At 42.6% G+C, this 21,562-nt stretch overlaps 1 protein-coding gene across 1 annotated transcript in view; it reads left to right on the forward strand.

Moving 5' to 3' along the window:
- The window catches only part of LOC125458470 (sialoadhesin-like), a 92,826-nt gene that overhangs the window by 10,222 nt on the left and 61,042 nt on the right, over positions 1 to 21,562 (forward strand). Inside the window, exon 5 of the mRNA XM_048543741.2 lies at positions 1,079 to 1,168. Coding sequence (XP_048399698.2) covers positions 1,079 to 1,168 — 90 coding nt within the window. The remainder of the gene's footprint in view (positions 1 to 1,078; positions 1,169 to 21,562) is intronic.

The following is a 21,562-nucleotide window of genomic DNA, read 5'->3' on the forward strand; positions in this document are numbered from 1 at the left end:
TAATGGATGAGCTCAATTTGTGTTGCAATGAAATGGTGACCACTAACCATTGTATTTCAACTGGGCCCAGAAGTACAGCTCTGGAGTTGGCCATCATACCCGACGGATGGATATGCTTCAAACTTTATGCAATGCCCTGTGCCACAGATTACACTGCAAAAGGAAGCTGCCTGGCATACCGAGTGTTCATCCTCACTCATGCTTTACTTGCATAATTGATTATATGAACACACTGCCTTGGAAGAGCAGACATGATTGAGTGTCCATCCCTCCCCCTCCAGATCATAGGGTCATATAGCATGGAAACAGATGCTTCAGTCCAACCAGGCCATAATCCCAAACTAAGCTAGTCGCGCCTGCCTGCACATGGCCCATATCCCTCCAAACATTTCCTACTCTGCCACGTTTGTTTGAGTAAAAACTTGGAAGCTTCATTCCATGACCTCTCACCTCCTGTGCATCTGCCAGCCTTTATTCCATCATCTCCAATGTTTCTCTGATCAATTTATGAAAGGATATGAAGACTTTTTTAAAAAATACATCACTTCTTGCACACCTCAATGAAATTTCCTCCTGCATTGACCCCAGCAGGATCCAGAAATAATTCCTTTCCTGGGGAGTTTTCTTATTTAAACCAGACTAATTTGCTTGCAGAGGTTTTAGATTTAGATTTAGCCTTTACTGTTCTGAGCACTCAGGTGCAAAAATTCAGGAGTACGGTGAAAGATATGTAATGTCATTACACAAGATGTCATCTTAAGTACCAAGGTATCCAGGTACAAACAGCTTAGGTAAAAAGTGGAAAGAAAAGTAGAGTTAAAAAGTCAAGCATTACTTTATAGAATAAGTGGAAAAATAAAGAAATAAGGCAATAGTCAACATTAAAGTCTTTCTTAACTACAGTAGCTACTGAGATACTGCAACAATCTGAACGAGATGGTAAACATAGGCAAAAGTCCATAAGTACAATGGGAGTCCAGTCCTTGTTCTGACAGACATAGCAGTTCACTCAGCATCCATTATTAAGCCAGTTGTAAATCATGTCTTTGTTCATTGTCATCCCTTGTCTATTGTGCAGGTGTCAATAAGCTTGATTGTCCCATGGAGGGTGAGATCTGCACCATGAACTCATCACACTGGGCCCTGGCACTTATATGTCTCATCCAGGGTGAGTATCCAATTCCACTCAAAATTATGTCAATAGATTAATTTGTATTTCCTTTTGTTTTCCAGTCTTTTTCCTCCTTGTTTTCTGATGAATGTTTTAACAAAATGATAATTTACTGACATAGTGCCAATTATGGGTGGCACCATAGCTAGCTGGATTGGCCATGCTTATAGTGTCCAGGGATGTGCAGGTTAGATAGATTGGCGATAGGATTTGCAGGGTCCCAGGGATAGGGTAGAAGGTAGGTCAAGGTGGAATGCTCTTCAGAGGGTTGATGTGGACTTGATGGGCCAAAGGGCCTGATTCCACACAGTAGGGATTGAATAATCAAGTCTATCCCAAATAAGAATGTATTTAAACTGTTCTGGCTCATTTATTAATGTAATAACCTTTACTTTCAACCTTTTCTTTTGAAAGACATAACAGGCTATATTTTTGAACTTTTCCTTTCAATGTTTTTTTTGTCGGCCTTTCTTTTTCTCATTATTTTTCCCTTCATTTCCTTCTCCGTCCGAATCTGAGTTGACACATTTCACCCTTGTTTTACAATTCAATCTCAATGCACAAAGCCAAATGTGCCGACAATTTACTGGTTACATCACATTTTTATTTTTTCTACAGTGAACAAGAATCATTTTGTAGGAGTAAATGACTGCAGAAGCTGGAATCTGACCTGAAAACAAAAAAATGCTGGAGATCACAGCAGGTCAGGCAACATCCATGGAGAGAGAGCAAGCTAACATTTTGAGTTTAGGTGACTCTTCACCAGAGCTTATGTGAAGTGCAGAAAGAGCAGGATTTATGTAATAGTTGGGGGAAGAGTGAGTTGGAGTGCTGGGGGAGAAAGGATGTTGATAGTTCAGATTAAGTGATCAGAAAGTGAGAATGGCAGAACATTGGTGCACTTAACTGCAAGAGTGGAAAGGAATAGACAGTCCCACTGGGGTGGGGGCTGGGGAGAGGCAGTGACAGAGAATGTAAAAAGTATAAGCTGAAAGAAAGAGAAGGAATGGATTCGCAATTTGAAGGTGTTGAACTCAAAATTGAGACCAGAGCGTCTTAAATTTTGCGTTTCTTTTGTCAGCAGATCACACCTATTTAAGAGAATGTAGTTCACAGTGTTCAAATATAAAACTGCCTGAAAATTATCACAAGGTTCTGATTTACCTCTGCAGTTCATGTCATGTTATTGGTTGAGACTTTCAGAAATTTTGAGGACTCAAGTCTTTGAGCTATAATTGTGCAGGAAATGTTCAACTGACGACACAAGTTTTGAATATTGCACCAGCACAGTTTTGACTGTAACATTTTGTGAATGAGACCAAAGAGTTGACAGACTAATTGACAAATCAATGACAAATGGAGTTGAATGTGGGAATTTTAAGATCAGCGCTTTGTATCTGAGGAAGCAAAATAGGGAATTTAAATGATGAGGGTTAGTGAGGTTTGGAGGAGCAAAGGGATTTCGGCACGTATCTACAAACAGTGCACAGGAATGTCAAGAAGATGGATGCAAACTTAACTGAATTAGATGGCCATTAGGGCAGTGGTATGCTCCTCCTGCTAGATGTGGGAGATCAGAGTGCACTCTCATGTCTCTGACGACGATGCCTGCAGGAAGTGTAACCAGCCACAGCTCTTCACAGATGTGTCATTTGGTGGGAGTGGCAGTCAGACACACTGAGGAGCATATCGGAAGGAGTGGGGTTCAGAGAGTGCAACAGACACTTGCTGCAGGAAGCTGGTCACACTGCAGATTCAGATGAAAGGCAGGCAAGCAAATGGCAGGGGAATTACTAGTCTGGGACACAGAAAGGCATTTCTGAGGTCACATTTGAAACTCCAAGATGGCGTAATGCATCCTTGGTGCTAGGGCCGAGAGCATCTCTGAGCAAGGGGAGGCGATGGCCTAGTGGTATTATAGGCATTAGACAATAGGTGCTGGAATAGGCCATTCGGCCCTTCGAGCCAGCACCACCATTCATTATGATCATGGCTGATCATCCACAATCAGTATCCTGTTCCTGCCTTATCCCCATAGCCCTTGATTCCACTATCTTTAAGAGCTCTATCTATCTCTTTCTTGAAACTATCCAGAGAGTTGGCCTCCACTGCCTTCTGGGACAGAGCATTCCACATATCCACCACTCTCTGGGTGAAGAAGTTTTTCCTCAACTTTGTTCTAAATGGCCTACCCCTTATTTTTAAACTGTGTCCTCTGGTCCTGGACTCACCCATCAGCGGAAACATGCTTCCTGCCTCCACAGTGTCCAATCCCTTAATAATCTTATACGTCTCAATCAGATCCCCTCTCATCCTTCTAAACTCAAGAGTATACAAGCCCAGTTGCTCCAATCTGTCAACATATGATAGTCCCGCCATTCCGGGAATTGACCTCATGAACCTACGCTGCACTCCCTCAATAGCAAGAATGTCCTTCCTCAGATTGGGAGACCAAAACTGCACACAATACTCCAGGTGCGATCTCACCAGGGCCCTGTACAGCAGCAGAAGGACCTCTTTGCTCCTATACTCAATTCCTCTTGTTATGAAGGCCAGCATGCTATTAGCTTTCTTCACGACCTGCTGTACCTGCATGCTTGCTTTCATTGACTGATGTACAAGAACACCTAGATCTCGTTGTGCTTCCCCTTTACTGAACTTGACTCCATTGAGATAGTAATCTGCCTTCCTGTTCTTGCCACCAAAGTGTATAACCACACATTTATCCACATTAAACTGCATCCGCCATGCATCCGTCCACTCACCTAGCCTGTCTAAGTCACCCTGTATTCTAATAACATCCTCCTCACATTTCACACTGCCACCCAACCTTGTGTCATCGGCAAATTTGCTAATATTACTTCTAATGCCTTCGTCTATATCATTAATATATATCGTAAACAGCTGCGGTCCCAGCACCGAACCATGTGGTACCCCACTGGTCACTGCCTGCTATTCCGAAAGGGACTCGTTTATCACTACTCTTTGCTTCCTGTCAGCCAGCCAATTTTCAATCCAACTCAGTATTTTGCCCCCAATACCATGTGCCCTAATTTTGTTCACCAATCTCCTATGCGGGACTTTATCAAAGGCTTTCTGAAAGTCCAGGTACACTACATCCACTGGCTCTCCCTTATCTATCTTCATAGATACATCCTCAAAAAATTCCAGAAGATTAGTAAAGCACAATTTCCCCTTCGTAAATCCATGTTGACTCTGACCTATTCTGCTACTGCTATCCTAATGAGTCGTAATTTCATCTTTCATAATTGACTCCAGCATCTTTCCCACCACTGATGTCAGGCTAACCGGTCTGTAATTTCCTGTTTTCTCTCTCTCTCCTTTCTTGAAAAGTGGGACAACATTTGCCACCCTCCAATCCGTAGGAACTGATCCTGAATCTATAGAACCTTGGAAAATAATTACCAACGTGTCCACAATTTCTAGAGTCACCTCCTTAAGTACCCTGGCATGCAGACCATCAGGTCCCGGGACTTATCAGCCTTCAGGCCTAACAGTCTATCCAACACCATTTCCTGCCTAATATAAATACCCTTCAGTTCATCCATTACCCTCGGTCCTTCAGCCACTACTGCATCTGGGAGATTGCTTGTGTCTTCCATAGTGAAGACAGATCCAAAGTACCTCTTCAAATCATCTGCCATTTCCTTGTTCCCCATAATAAATTCACCCGTTTCTGACTTCAAGGGCCCAATTTTAGTCGTAACCATTTTTTTTTCTTTTCACATACCTAAAAAAGCTTTTACTATCCTCCTTTATATTTTTGGCCAGTTTTCCTTCATAGCTCATTTTTTTCTCTGTGTATTGCCTTTTTAGTTATCCGCTGTTGCTCTTTAAAAGCTTCCCAGTCCTCCGGCTTCCCACTCATCTTTGCTATGGTGTACTTCCCTTTTATTTTTGTATAGTCCTTAACTTCCCTCGTCAGCCACAGCTGCCCCCGCCTCCCCTTAGGATCTTTCTTCCTCTTTGGTATGAACTGATCCTGCACCTTCTGCATTAGATCCAGAAATACCTGCCATTGTTGTTCCACTGCCATCCCTGATAGGGTATTGTACCACTGAGCTTTGGCCAGCCCCTCCCTCATAGCTCCATAGTTCCCTTTATTTAACTGCAATAGTGACACTTCCGATTCTCCCTTCTCCCTCTCAAACTGCAGATTAAAACTTATCATATTATGGTCACTACCTCCTAATGGTTCCTTTACTTTGAGGTCCCTGATCAAATCCGGTTCATTGCACAACACCAGATCCAGAATTGCCTCTTCCCTGGTAGGGTCCAGTGCAAGCTGTTCTAAGAATCCATCTCGGAGGCACTCTACAAACTCCCTTTCTTGGGGTCCAGTGCCACCCTGATTCTCCCAGTCTACCCGCATGTTGAAATCTCCCATAACAACTGTAGTGATACCTTTGTGACAGGCCAATTTCAACTCTTGATTCAACCTGCACCCTACCTCCTGACTACTGTTTGGGGGCCTGTAGATAACTCCCATTAGGGTCTTTCTACCCTTAGAATTTCTCAGCTCTATCCATACTGACTCTACATCTCCTGACTCTATGTCTCCCCTCGCAAGGGACCGAATATCATAACTCACCAACAGGGCTACCCCACACCCTCTGCCCACCAGTCTGTCCTTTCAATGGCACGTTTAGCCTTGAATATTCATTTCCCAGGCCCTGTCCACTTGAAGCCACGTCTCAGTTATCCCCACAACATCATACTTGCCAACTTCCAACTGAGCCTCAAGCTCATCCACCTTATTTCTTATGCTTCGTGCATTCATATATAATATTTTTAATTTGTTTCTCCCCTCACCCTTCGTATCAATCTCTATTTCACTTGGCCATACTGTACGATCCCTTCTTGAGTTTTCTGCTCTGTTGATTCTGTTGTCCTTCTTAACCTCTCTTATTCTCACTTTCCCTTTAACTTCATTCTTAAATTTCCAGTTTGGCCCCTTCCCTCATTACTTAGCTTAAACACACCTGTGTTGCAGTGGCAAACCTGCCTGCCAGAAAGCTGGTCCCCTGATTATTAAGATGCAAACCATCCCTCCTGTACAATTTATTCTTACCCCAAAATATACCCCAGTGGTCCAAGAGTTTAAACCCTTGCTTCCGACGCCAGTCGCTCAGCCACATGTTCAGGCCCATTATCTCTCTGTTCCTGCCTTCTCCAGCCTGAAGAACTGGAAGCAAACCAGAGATAACCACCCCGGAAGTCCTACTTTTCAGCCTTCTTCCGAGTTCTCTGAAGTCCCGCTGTAGAATGCTCCTCCTTTTCATTAGTGCCACCATTAGTGCCGACATGCACCACCATCTCTGGGTCTTCACCTTCACCCTCGAGGATTCTCTGCACTCTATCAGTGATGTCCTGGATCCTGGCACCAGGAAGGCAACACACCATCCTCAAATCTCGCCTGTTGCCGCAGAAACCCCTGTCAGTCCCTCTCACAATGGAGTCCCCTATTGCCACAGCTCTCCGTGATGTCTGACTTCTCGGCTCTGCCTCTACAGCAATTTTTGACTCGCAGACCAAATTATCACTGGACTATTAATCCAGAGGCCCAGATAATGTTCTGAGGACCTAGGTTCAAATCCTGCCAAGGCAGATGGTGGAATTTGAATTCAATAAAAATATCTGGAATTGGGAATCTACTGATGACTGTGAATCTATTGCTGATTGTTAGTAAAACCCATCTGGTTCGCTAATGTCTTTTAGGGAAGGAAATTGCCATCCTTACCTGGTCTGGCCTACATGTAACTCCAGACCCACAACAATGTGGTTGACTCTTAACTGCTCTCTAAGACAATTAGGGATGTGCAATAAATGCTGCCCTAGCCAGTGATGCCCTCATCCCGTGAATGAATTAATAATAAAAAGCCCTTAATAGGGGAAGGTGAGCAGCCAGAGGACATTGTCCATACTGGTATGAACAACATAGGTAGGAAAAGGGGTGAGGCCCTGAAGAGTGAGTAGAGGGAGTAAGTCAGAAGGGTGTCAAGGGTAGTAATTTCTGAACTACTTACAGTGCATGGTCTGAGAGCTGGTGCACGTGGCAGGGATTCAGACTCATGGTTCATTGAGATCTCTTCTGGGATAGCAGTAACCTGTACAAGGGGGATGGGTTACACCTGAGCTGGAATGGGACCAAGGTCCTGGGCAGGGAGATTTGCTAGACCCTTTCAGGAGGGTTTAAACTAGTCTGGCAATGGGGAGACAAAAGAGGAATTTGAGGACTGTACAGAAGTTAATGAGAGCAAGTTAAGTAATAAAGGCAGTGATGGTAATCTTAGTAGTAGACAGGGCAGGCAAGAGCACGACTGGAAACAACAGAAATCTGGTTTAAACTGCAGTTATTTCAATGCAAAAGGTGTGGCAGGGAAGGCAAATGAACACAGGACATGGACAGGAACATGGGACTGGGTTATATCACTGAGGGAGAGATAGGACACGCAGCTTAATGTTCTAGGGTTTTCATGCTATGTGGAAGGATAGTAGGGGAGACATGAGGCGTGGAACGCCCTGCCTGCCAATGTAGTTAAGTCAGCCACATTAGAGGCATTTAAACAGTCCTTGGATAAGCATATGGATAATGATGGGATAGTGTAGGGGGAGGAGCTTAGATTAGTTCACAGGTCGTCCCAACATCGAGGGCTGAAGGGCCTGCTCTGCACTGTATTGTTCTATGTTCAGGAGAGGACGGGAAGTTGAATTTTTGATAAGGGGGAGCATCATGGCAGTACTGAGAGAGGACATCCTTGACAGTTTGTCCACTGACCCTGTGTGGGTAGAACTGAGAAATAAAACGGTGGAGATGTCGTTGATAGCATTGTGCTACAAGCATCCCAATAGTCAGCAGGAGTTTGAGGAGCAAGTAGGTAGGGAGATTGCAGATAGTTGCCAGAATAATACAGTTGTAATAGCAGGGGATTTTAACTTCCATAACATCGACTGGGGCTGTCATAATGTTAAGGTCTTAGATGGGAAGCAATCTGTTAAATGTGTTCAGGAATAATTTCTCGTACAGTATGTTAATGGCCCTGTTAGAGAAGGTGCATAACCTGGCCTCCTTTTGAGAAGGTAAGGCAGGAAAAGTGACAGAAGTGTTAGTGTGGGAGCACTTTGGGACCAATGACCATAATTTCATTAGTTTTAATTTTTCTATGGAAAAGGATAGGTCTGGTCCACTAGTTAAAGACCAAATTGGGGCAAAGCCATTTTAGATGGTCTTAGACAGGAACTGTCAAAAGTTGATTGGGGGAGGCTGTTAGCAGGCAAAAGGAAGTTGGGTAAATGGGAAATTTTCAAAAGTGAGATAATGAGGATTCATTGCCTGCATATTCCTGTTAGAGTGAATGGAAAAGCTGGCGGGAGAGGAGAACCATGGATGACAAGAGTTATTGAGGCCTTGGCCAAGAAGAAGAAGGAGACATGTGACATGTGTAGGCAGCTGGGATCAAGTGAATTCCTTGAGGAGTGTAGAGGGTGTCAGAGTTCACTTAGAGAGAAATGAGGAGGGCTAAAAGAGGACACAAATGGCTTTGGCAGATAAGGTAATGGAAAATCCAAAGGGATTCTACAAGTAGATGGAGGGCGAAAGAGTAACTAGGGAGAGAAGTCGGCCTCTTAAAAATCGACAAGGTCGATATGTGGAGCCACAAGCAACGGGTGAGATCCTAAATGAATATTTCTCATCAGTATCTACCTTGGAGAAAGGCATGGATGCTAGGGAACTTGGGGAAATAGTTAGTGATGTCTTGAAGGGAGTCCACATTGCAGAAGAGGAAATGTTGGAAGTCTTAAAAATGTATTAAGGTAGATAAATCCCCGGGACCTGATGAAGTATATCCCAGGACTTTGTGAGAGGCTATGGAGGAAACTGTGCAGCCCGTACTAGAGATATTTGTATCATCAATAGCCACGGGTAAAGTACTGAAAGGTTGGAGGGTGGGTAATGTTGTGTCATTATTTGAGAACGGCTGCAGGGAAATGCTTGGGAACTACAGACTGGTAAGCCGAACATGTGTGGTGGGTAAGTTGTTAGAAGGAATTCTGAGAGAGAGGGATTTGAAGAGGTAAGATCTCATTGGGACAGTCAGCATGTGTTGTGTCTAGATGGACTTTAGCAAGGCCTATGACAAGGTACATCATACTTGGTTGTTCAGTAAGGTTAAGCCTCATGGGACTCAGGGAGAGCTGGCTAATTGCATACAAAATTAGTTTGAAAGTAGAAGACAAAGTATGGTGGTAGAGGGTTGATTTTCAAACTGGAGGCCTATGACCAGGGGTGTGCTACAGAGATCGATGCTGGGTCCACTGTTATTCATCATTTATATAAATGATATGGATGAGAGTTTAGGAAGTAAGGTTAGTAAGTTTGTGGATGACACCAACGTTAGTGGTCTAGTGGACCGTGAAGAATATTATCTGGGAATACAGTAAGATTTTGATGAACTGGGCCAGTGGGCTGAGGGATGGCAGACGGTGTTTAATTTAGAAAAATACATGGTGTTGCATTTTGCTAGGTCAAACCAGGTCAGGACTTACACAGTCAATGGTAAGGCCCCGAGGGAGTATCAATGAACACTCCTATATGATGTGGCATGGTGGCTGAGTAGTTAGCACTGCTGCCTCACAGTTCTAGGGACCCAGGTTTAATTCCAACCCTCGTGTGACTGTCTGTGTGGGTTTCCTCTGGAAGCTCTGCTTTCCTCCCACAGTCCAAAGATGTACCAGTTATATGGATTGGCCGGAACGTAGCGCGAGGGGTGTGTAAATTAGGTGGATTAGACATGGGCAATGCAGAGTTGTAGGGAAAGGGTAGGGGGATGGGATGATCTTCAGAAGGATGGTGTGGACTTATTGGGCTGTATGGCCTGTTCCCACACTTTAGGGATTATGTGATAATTGAGTAAAGGAGTTGAGATGTTTTGTTGCTGCTGTACAAGATGTTGGTGAGGCCACATTTGAAATATTGGATACAGTTCTGGTCACCCTAATATAGAAAAGATACTATTAAACGCAAAAAAAATGCAGAAAAGTTTATAGGTTGCTACCTGGAGTGGAAGGTTTGTGTTATAAGGATAGGCTGGGGCTGTTTTACCTGGGGCATAGAAGACTGAAGGATGACCTTATACAGGTTTGCAAAATGATGAAAGGCACAGATAAGGTAGGTAGCTAACAGCCTTTCCCCATGGTAGGGGAGTCTAAAACTAGAGGTCATAGGTTTACACGTAGAGGAGAGAGATACGATAGGGTCCAGATTGGCAATTCTTCCACACAGAGGGTGATGAGTGTCTGGAATGGGCTGCCTAGGGTAGAGTTGGAGGTGAGTACAATTTTGCTATTTACGAAATATTTGGACAGGTACATAGATGAGATAGGTGAGGAGGGATATGGAACAAATGTAGGCAAATGGGACTAGATTAGCTGTGAAAACTGGGTAATATGATTTGAAGAGTCTGTAAACTTCTATGACTCAATGACACTGTATCTCAAGGGAGTTGAATATAAGAGTGATGCTTCAGTTGTTTCAGCTTCTTAGTCAGACCTCTATACTGACTATAATGTTCACATCTGGACATCACACTTCAAGAAGGAGACATTAACCTCTCGGTGGCTGCAGTTCAGAACTTGATGTGTCAAATCACGAGTCATAGAGTGTGTGAGGGATTGCTTCTTAGACCAACATGTCATGGAGCCAGTCAGGGAACTGATTGCTTTAGGTTTGGTATTATGTAGTGAAGAAGGATTGATGAATGGTCTTGCAGTTAAGGACACTGTGATCACTTCTTCCAAGAATGTCCAGGAGTTTCAAATTTAGATTGAAAGAGAGAAAACAGAGTCATCACTTTGATCCGTAGGGCTGTCATATGAGGAACAGCTGAATAGCTTGGGCTTGTACTTGCTGGAGTTCAGACGAAGGAGGGTGGGGGAATCTATTGAAGTATATAAAAAGATAAAGGATATTGATAAGGCAACAGATGTTCCCCTTATGCACATTAACCGCATTTATTTTCTTTCCGGAATGAGGAAGAAAAAATTTCTGTCTTTTTGTCAGCAGACCATGCCCCTCTAAACAAAACATAGTTCATGGTGTTTGATTATAAAATTGTGTAAAGTTTATCACAAAATTCTGACTTTTGATCTAACTTTGCATTTAATGAATCTATAGAAAGCAATCTGATAACATTTCACTCTACCTGCTACCAGCCCCGTATTCAATGTTACAAAGCATAGCATCAAGTAATCTATTTAGTCCTATATCTAGCTCCAACACGGTGATATCCAAACCTCAAGCATATGTTTCTCTTTAGTGAAGCTCTACTGATCAAGCAAAAGTTCTCCCTGCACAACATGGTTTCAAAGCGAAATAAGTGAGTCTGTTTTGAATATGCAAATATTTCCAAGCTGTTCAATTGATGTAAACAGCCATATTACCTTTATACTAAAGAAAGAGAAAGCTGGATTCAAAGCTTCTATTTCAACAAAGAAGAGCTGATCTCAGCTAGTGTTCACTTCACAGCAATGAGGCTGTGTGGTCTAAAAATGAAACTTTTGGAGGAGATTGGTCAACATTGTTATACAGGCTTAAAGGGCGCACAGGAGAATAGAGGCAGACAGTACGAGTAAGGTGCATGCATTGAGGACATAGGAAAGGGGGCAGACTAAGGAAGACTATGGTGAAAATAATGGCTGGCTTAGAATTCATGAGATGCCCTTCATGGAATGAGAGGGAATCTGACCAAAGTGAACTTGAACCAAGCACTGACAGGGACTCTGGGACAAAACAATGGATGGCTTTTAAGAAGATGGTTGGATTTTTGGGGAGACAATTTAGGACAGAGATAAGGAGACAATACTTCACCCAATGAGTGCAAGCCTGTGGAATTCATTGCCACGGGAAGTAGTTAATTTCAAAAAATGTATTCAAGAGGAAACTAGGACCAAGAGTGAATGGGATCAAAGGTTATGGGGAGAAAGCAGGGTTAGGCTATCGAGTTGCAAGATCAGCCATGATCATGAAAAGTGATGAAGCAGACTCAAAGGTCCGAATGGCCTCCTCTTCTCTTATCTTCTATGTTTCTATGTGTATTCCTACAAAGGAGAAATGTATTGAAAGCAAAGCCAGGATTTCTCACATGAGCGAGGGAGATGGAAAATGTACTTGAAACAAAAAAGAGAGGGTGAATGGGCATGCCAGATGAATTCTACATGCGGCAATGGCACCAAATACAATAATTTGAGCAGGTTAAGCGAAAAGGAAGGAAGTAAGATTTCTAAGATTGGATACAAAAGAATGTCAATTAACATAACAGGAACTCAAAAATCAGCTGCTGGCGTGTAAATGGTAAGTGGTGAGATAGGTCTTTCATAGAGAAAGTGGGTTAAATATACTTAGATGAGGGGATGCAGATAACCAAAGGGCTTGTCCCAGATTTCAAAACATGCCTACATACCAAAGAGATTCCAGAAGAGTACACACAAGATGTGCAGAAATATTTTTTAATAACTACAGATCAATCAGTTTGCTTAAGTTTTGCAAACAATGATAAGAGTAGCATTGACCAAGCATCTGAGGAACAATGAATTGAAGAGAGAGACCATGGATTTGTAAGAAGCAGATTGTGCTTCAATTAATGGGGCTTTTTGATAAAATGATGGGGGAGGTTGTTGGAGGAAATGTAATGGTTTTGTGTATAGGGATTTTAAGAACTGTGTGACAACTGCATGTTATAGTGTCAGAGCGTTATACAGCATGGAAACAGGTCCTTCAGTCCAACACATCCATGCCAACCAGATATCCTAAATTCAATCAGTCCAATTTGCTAGCATTTGGCCCATATCTCTCTAAACCCTTCCTATTCATGTACCCATCTGGATGCCTTTTAAATATTGTAATTGTACCAGCCTCCACCACTTCCTCTGGCATCTCATTCCATACTTGCACCACTCTCTACATGAAAATGTTGCCTCTTAGATCCCTTTTAAACGTTTACTCTCACCCTAAACTTGTACCCTCTAGTTTTAGACTCCCCAACCCTGGGAAAAGACCTTGGCTATTTACCCTATCCATGCCTGTCGTGATTTTATGAACATCTGTAAGGCCACCCTTCAGCTCCTGATGCTCCAAGGAAAATAGCCCCAACCCACACAGCCTCTCCCTCAGCTCAAATCCTCTAACTCGGGTAACATCCTTGTAAATCTTTTCCGAACCCTTTCAAGTTTCACAACATCTTTCCTTTAACAGGGAGGCCAGAAATGAACACAGTATTCCAAAAGTGGCCAAACCAACCAGCCGCAACATGACACCCCAAGTCCTTTTCTCAATGCACTGACCCCAGTTAAGGCAAATGTACCAAATACTTCCTTCACTACTCTTGTCTACCTGCAACTCCACTTTCAAGAAAATATGAACCTGTAACCCAAGGTCTCTTTGTTCAACAACATTCCTCAGGACACTGATATTATGTGTATTATTCCTGCTCCGATTTGCCTTACGAAAATGCAACATCTCACATTTATCTAATTGTATCCCTTTGGTCCATCTGATCAAGGTCCCATTGTACTCTGAGGTAAACTTCTTGGCTATCCACTACATCATCAATTTAGATGTCATCTACAAACTTACTAACCATTCCTCCCATACTTACATGCAAATTATTTACATAAATGAGAAAAAGCAGTGGACCCAGCACTGATCCTTGTGGCACACTACTGGTCACTGGCCTCCATTCTGCAAAACAACCCTCTACAACCTTGTGTTCATCCAGCTCCACACTTTGTTATCTCTACAACCACTGCTGTTATTATGCTGCTTGGCCTGCTGTGTTCATCCAGCTCTCCACCTTGTTATCTCAGATTCTCCAGCATCTGCAGTTCCTACTACCCCTCTACCACCACCCTCTGTCTCATACCTTTGAGCTAATTTTGTATCCAAATGGCTAGCTTTCCCTGGATTCCATGTGATCTAACATTGCTAACCAGTCTACCATGTGAAACTTTGTCAAATGCCTTACTGAAATCCATATAGAAAAAGCCCATCACTCTGCCTTCACCAATCTTCTTTGTAACTCCTTTAAAAAACTCAAGTTAGTGAGACGTGATTTCCCACGCATAAAGCCACATTGACAATCCCTAATCAGTCCTTGCCTTTCCAAATGCATTTAAATCCTGTCCTTCAGGACACCCTCCAACAACTTGCTCACCACTGATGTCAGGCTCACTGGTCTATGGTTCTCCTGATTTTATCCCACCAGCTTTCTTCAACAGTGGCACCATGTTTGCCAACCTTCAGTCTTCTGGCACCTCACCTGTAGTTATCAATGATACAAATATCTCAGCAAGGGGCCCAGTAATCATTTCCCTAACTTCCGACAATGTTCTGGGATACACCTGATCAGGTCCTGAGGGTTTATCCATCTTTTTGCATGTTAACATGTCCAATACCTCCTCCTCCATAATATGGACATTTTTCAAGATATCACTAATTCTTTCTTCAAGTTCTCCATCTTCCATATCCTTCTCCATGGTAAATACTGATGTAAAATACTCATTTAGTATCTTACCCATTTCCTGCTATTCCACACATTGGCCACCTTGTTCAAACAAGAACAAAGAACAATACACCACAGGAACACGCCCTTCAGCCCTCCAAGCCTCTGCTGCAACGTTTTGCCCTTCCATACTAAAACTGTCTTCACTTACAGGATCTATATCCCTCTATTCCCTTCCTATTCATGTATTCGTCCAAGTGCTTCTTGAATGCTGCTATGGCGATGATCTTTGAGGGACCCTACTCTCTCCTTAGTTGCTCTTTTGTCCTAAATGTATTGTTGGGTATCTTTGGATTCTCCTTAACCCTGTTTGCAAAGCTATCTCATGTCTCCTTTTTGCCCTCCTAATTTCCCTCTTAGATGTACTCCTACTGTCCTTATGCTCCTCTAGCAATTTGCTGAATTCTTGTTGTCTATATCTAACCTATGACTCCTTTTTCTTGAACAGAGCCTCAATTTCTCTAGTCATCCAGCTTTCCCTCCACCTTGACCCTAATATACCATCTCTGGTCTCTCATTACCTCATTTTTGAAAGCATTTCATTGTCCCATGTCCCCTTTCCTGTAATTAGCTGCCCCCAACCAAGTTTTGAAATTCTTTGCCAATGCCGTTACAATTAGCCTTACTCCAATTTAGAACTTTAACTTTTCGATCCAATCTATCCTATTCCATCACTATTTTAAAAGTAATAGAATTATCATCACTGGTCCAAAGTGCTTCACCTACTGACACCTCAGTCACCTGCCCCTGCCTTATTTCTCAAGAGTAGGTCAGATTTTGCATCTTGTTTAGTAGGTATGTCCGCATGCTGAATAAGAAAATTCTTGTATACACTTAACAAATACCTGTTCAACCAACCCTTTAACACTGTGGCAGCACCAGTCTATATTTGGAATGTTAAAATCCCCTACCATCACAGCGCTATTATTCTTACTGTTATCTGAGATGTCCTCACAAATTTGCTTCTCAATTCCCCTCTGACTATTGGGGGTCCCAATAAGGTGATCACCCCTTTTTTATTTCTCAGTTCCACCCAAATAACTTCACTAGGCACACTCCCAGGAATATCCTCACTACGTACAGCCATAATGTTATCCCTAAACAAAAACACCACTCCCCCTCCTGTCTTCCTCCGCCTTCCTATGCTCCCGATAGCATCTATACTCTGGAACATTAAGCTGCCAGTTCAAACAATCCCTCACCTATGTTTCAGTAATAATTGTGATAACCCAGTCTCATGTTCCCAACTGAGCCCTGGATTCATCTGCTTTACGTGTCAGGCCCTTGCATTGATATAAGTGCAGTTTAATTAACCAGTTTTACCTTGTTCTCTGCTTTGCTCTTGCCTGCCATGACTATTTGACTTGCTTGTCCTCTCAGCTCACACATCCCTTTTTCTCACTAACGCCCCTACCCACCTAACTAATTTAAAGTTTTCTGAATAGCAGTAGCAAAGCTGCCACCAGAATATTGAACCCCTTCCAATTCATAGGCTCCTTATACAGTTCACATCCAACCCAGCTTGTACTCGAATGATTAACGTGTGAAATGTTGGTTAAAAAAATTTGGCCTCATGGAATCAGGAGTGAGTATCTGCTTGGATAATAAAGTTGACTAAAGGAAAGAAACAAATAAGTTGCCATGAATGTTTCCTCTTCCAGACTGGAGGCTGATATTTCCAAAGGCTTAAGGAACTCTTTTTTTTGTGTGTATATGATTGGAAGCTACAATCCGAGTAAAATTGCAATATTTGCCAATAATGCTAAAAGTGAAGGAATGACTCATAGTGAGGATGATATGAATGAACTGCAACATGATATAGATAGGCCATAAGATTGTGTAGAGAAATAGGAGATGGAATTTGAGAGGAAAAATATGTTGTGATACACTAACAGCGGGACAGGGAATAGACTGGCTGGGCTTCAGCTAGAATATTGCACTCAGTTATGGTCACTGCACACTAGAAAATATAAGAAAGTCCTTGAGAAGGTGGCAAGGTTAATGAGACTAATGGTAAGAAATTTTAGCTACAAAGTTGATCTGGAGAACTTAGTGATGCTCTGTATTGAAAAGGGGGGAATGAGGGGTGATGTAATGGATTTATACAAGGTTTTGGCAGGCTTAGACAAGGCAGACAAAGAAAAGCTGAAACAAAAAACAGAAATGACTGGATAAGCTCAGCAGGTCTGGCAGCACATGTGGGAAGAAATCAAAGCCAATATTTCAGGCCGAGTAACCCTTCCTCAGAGTTGCTGTTTTCATTTGCTTATCTTCAAGGTACAGGGGACACAAGTTTAAGGTTGTTGACAGGTGGGTTGGGAGGAGTGAAAGGAACAGACAAATGGGCTGAATGACCTCTTCCTATGTCATAATGGCTCTCTAACTCCATGTCATAGAGCACTACTATATACAATACAGTTTTCTTGGAATTCTCAACTTTGATATTTGGCTAAAGTGATACAAATGGATCTTTTTCAATATAGAGAATTGAACATAGAAATAGAATATTTGCATAAATCTACTTCCTGTCACATTTGTCTCACAAATGTTTCAGGTCAGTGAATTTTCATCATATCAAGAAGAGATTTGAGATGAGGAGCTTTTAAATAAGGGTAAACACGGGGGAAGGATAGTTTGAGTCGAAATAGTAGAAGGCAGGTTTGGAGGGCAGGGGTAATTAAATGGCGAAAGGGGAGAGTGGAGTAACGTAGAAGTCAGTGATAATAGAACAAGAATAGAAACAGAGGAAGTAGCAAATAGTTGTGGCTGTGTTCCACCTCCCCTCACTCCACACCCCCTCTCACAACCAAAATAAGCAGCAGAGCTTATCGAGATTCATAAAAGGGCACTAGCAATTATTTGAAGGCACCATTCCGAAATGTTTGCACAGGGCAACCAGTGCAGTTCTTTCTGCTGCAACACAATAATTGTGCTCTTGTGTGACCTCGTGCTCTAGAAAATTGTGCAATAAAAACAACAAGGATTATGGAAAAAATATGGTTAGGGGCAGACCACCAAAAATATTACTCAAAATCGAAACAAATATAGTAGCTAGGCTAACATAAAGGATGGTGCAGTTTAAATAAATGTTAAGATCATATCTAATAATGAAATAATACCGTAAATTTAACACTTTGCCTTGAAAACATTTGAAAATAACTTGATGTGGGAGGAAGGTGGTTTTGAGGTTACTGAGTTGTTAAGGCAGGGGCTGAGGGTCATTGTCATCAGTACCTTCAGATGCGGTTATGGTTCCATGGTTAGGACAAAAAGTAGTTAATCTGGAAGGATTAGGGTGGCACAGTGGCTCAGTGGTTAGCACAGCTGCCTCACAGCACCAGGGACCCAGGTTTGATTCCACCCTCGGGTGACTGTCTGAGTGGAGTTTATATGTTCTTCCTGTGCCTACATGGGTTTGCTCCGGTTTCCTCCCACAGTCCAACGAGAGACAGATTGACCATGCTAAATTGTCCATAGTGTTCAGGCATGTGTCGCTTAGATGGGTTATAGGGGGATGGATCTGGGTGGGATGTTCCAAGGGCTCTGGTCTCCTCCCTAAAGATGTGCAGGTTAGGTGGATGGGCCATGCCAAATGAACCATAGTGTTCAGGGACACGCTAGGTGGATTAGCCATAGGAAATGCAGGGTTGCAGGGATAGGAGGGGTGAGTCTGGAAGGGATGCTCATTCAGAAGGTTGGTGTGGACTTGTTCGGCCGAAGGGCCTGTTTCCACACTGTAGGGATTCTGTGTTCTAGAAGTGGACGGCTGGGGTTCATTCTCCTCTGACTGTTTCTTGAGGATTGATTGAAGAAGGATATCTACTTTTTTGCTGCTTTGCTATTTTTCTTCTTTCACAAAGATGTTCGTAGGATGTCAAATAAGATCTTATTCCAGGAATTGTTATCCTGCTGCATTCTGCATTGTGATTATTGTCTTCGAAGAGTTCTGACTGCTTCTAAACTTCCCTCGAAGGCAAAAGAGAAGTGGAAAGTTTGCATGGTGCTGCATCCTGGGCTTCATCTCCAGCTTCCACTTCCCCCTCAGCAACAAGTTTTTGTAGATCCGCTTTAGAGACATCTTTGCAGTGGGATTCAAGTAGTACTTCAACATCCTAACTCTCAACTTCTCCAAATCCAACTTGTTTTGCAAAGGCAACGGAATATTCTTTGATTCTTGAGACTTCCTCTGATGATTTCAAACCTTTAAAATCATGAATAAAATCTGGGAGGAGCTTCCGTCAAACTGTATTCAAACAATGCTTACTGATATCACCCCAGGCCTCCACAATAATGGTAGATGCATTCTTGATGCTAAAACTCTTCCAAAATGGAAGACCACTGCCCTTATCCCCCTCAATGACTGCAAATAGCCTCTTAAATGTGCACCTTAAATAGTAATCTTTAAAAGTTGTTATCGCACCTGGTCCATGTGTTGAAGGAGAGAAGCTGTGTTTGGGGGTAAAAATAGCACTTCTGATGTTTTCAGAAAGCTCAGCAATGTTGGGAGGGTGGCTTGGTGCATTATCCAGAATGAGGAGAATCTTGAAATCCAAATTTTATTCTTGCAATAATTTCTAAAAAACATCTTTGCAAACATCAACAATAAAGCCAGGAAAAATTGCCCCAACATCCAACCTCCTTTGCTTGATCTAAAGTAGAAACCTAGAGAGGACTTACAGTAACCTTTTAAGGTTCGCGGGTTGGCAGAGTAACCCACTACAACAGAGTTAAGCTATAAGTCTCTACCAGCATTGGCACCCAGCTACATAGTGGTACAATTCTTTGCCACCTTAATGCCTGGAGCAGGTGCTTCATTCATAGAAATGTAGTTCCGTGTACACATTTGCTTCCAATATAGACCTGCTTCATCCAAACTGAAAACTTGATCTAAGTTGTAGCCTTCTTCCTGAAGCATTTTTTTTCACTGTGGGAGGAAATGTCATCACATGTTCCTCATCTGCACCGGCAGCTTCACCAAATAACCTTACACAATAGCATATTGGTTGTTAAAACCAGTGAACCAGCTACAACTAGCTCTAAAGGCAGGCACATCTGCAAGATTATCAGCTTTTTCCTCCAAGTCTTCATAAATTGATAAGGCTTTCTCTTTGATGGCGAGAAAGCTGGTTCCAGGTTGCTTTCTTGTTTGATCTTCTAGAAGCCATACCATCTCATCAAGTTCGTATGGCCATGATCTCACATGATATCAGAAGAAGGGTCCCAATCCGAAACATCAGGTTTCCTACCCTTCTGATGCTGCCCAGCCTGCTGTGTTCCTCCAGCTCCACACTGTGTTATATCTAACTCCAGCATTGGCAGTTCTTACTATCTCTTTCCTAGCGCTCAGACTTATTCCTGCAATACAGCTTGTTTTAATCTTTTCTGCGTTGTCTTTAATGGTGCATAAGGTAGACTCCTTTATTCCTGCTGCATGAACAATATCACATGTTCTTTCTTTATGGTTCCAAGCGCTCTAAAATATCCAGCTTCTTGTCAAACGTTATAGCCTTTCTTTTACATTCACCGTCCACAATTTTATTCCGAGGATGTTTCTTGTCAACATTCTTGTTAATTTGTCCTCCCATATTTGTGGGTAATAGCAAAATTTGCCAAAAAAGGGTGATAATTATGGAGTACGTCTCAAAAAGCACTTCACAGCAAAGCATGTAAGTCAATATGATGTTGATGCGGGACTCTGTCGGCATGAACATGGTATTCCTTTGTGCATTGCAACACTTAAAGTGTTGAGGATGGAATCGCAAAATCGCCGACACACTTATATTTCACAATTTTTACCAGCAGCATTCACCTACTCATGAATCGCATTACAGCCAATTTGTGTTGATGAAACATGTGTAATAGCAGAAAGGACTGTACCATTGTGGGTCCACTCAGTTAGTAACTTGCCTGAATTGTGCTGCTGTTGCTGACTAGGTTCTAGCTATTAATTAAATTTTCAATGCACTTTGTGGAAAGCCTTTAGCTGTCCCTTACTGTGTTCTACACTGATTGCCATGTATTCAAATCTACTTTGACATTTAGCTATATATTTGTATTTCCCACATTGTGTGCTTTGTTATCATTCTTTTTGATTGGTTATCAGTGTGGATTTCCATTACATTTGTACTTGACCTTATCTCTGGGACTACAGCTGTCGGGTATTCGGCTAAGAGCGTATGAACAATGGCAACTGTTGACAGAGGCTGCAAACTCCAATAGAAACATAGAAAATAGGTGCAGGTGTAGGCCATTCAGCCCTTCGAGCCTGCACCACCATTCTATATGACCATGGAAGATCAAGCAATCTCAGTATCTCACTCCCGCTTTCTCTCCATACTCCTTGATCCCTTTAGCTGTAAGGGCTGAGTCCAGCTCCCTCTTGAAAAATCTAACAAATCGGCCCCAACAGCTTCTTAAGGCAGGAACAGGATATTGATTGTGGATGATCAGCCATGATCATAATGAATGGTGGTGCTGGCTCGAAGTGCCGAAGGGCCTACTCTAGCATCTATTGTCTATTGTCTATTGTCTATTGTGGGAGAGAATTCCACATGTTCGCAACTCTCTGAGTGAAGAAATTCTTCTTCATCTCAGTCTTGAATGGCTTACCCCTGATCCTTAGACTGTGACCCCTGGTGCTGTGACTTCGCCAACACTGGGAACATTCTTCCCACATCTAGCCTGTCTGGTACCATCGGGATTTTGACATGTTTGTATGAGATCCCCCCTAATTCTTCTAAATTCCATTGATCCCAGTCGATCCAATCTTTATTTGTATGTCAGCCTTGCCAACATGGGAATCAGTCTGGTGAGC

Source organism: Stegostoma tigrinum, chromosome 13 (assembly GCF_030684315.1).
Source record: "Stegostoma tigrinum isolate sSteTig4 chromosome 13, sSteTig4.hap1, whole genome shotgun sequence".
NCBI classification, from domain to species: Eukaryota; Metazoa; Chordata; class Chondrichthyes; order Orectolobiformes; family Stegostomatidae; genus Stegostoma; species Stegostoma tigrinum.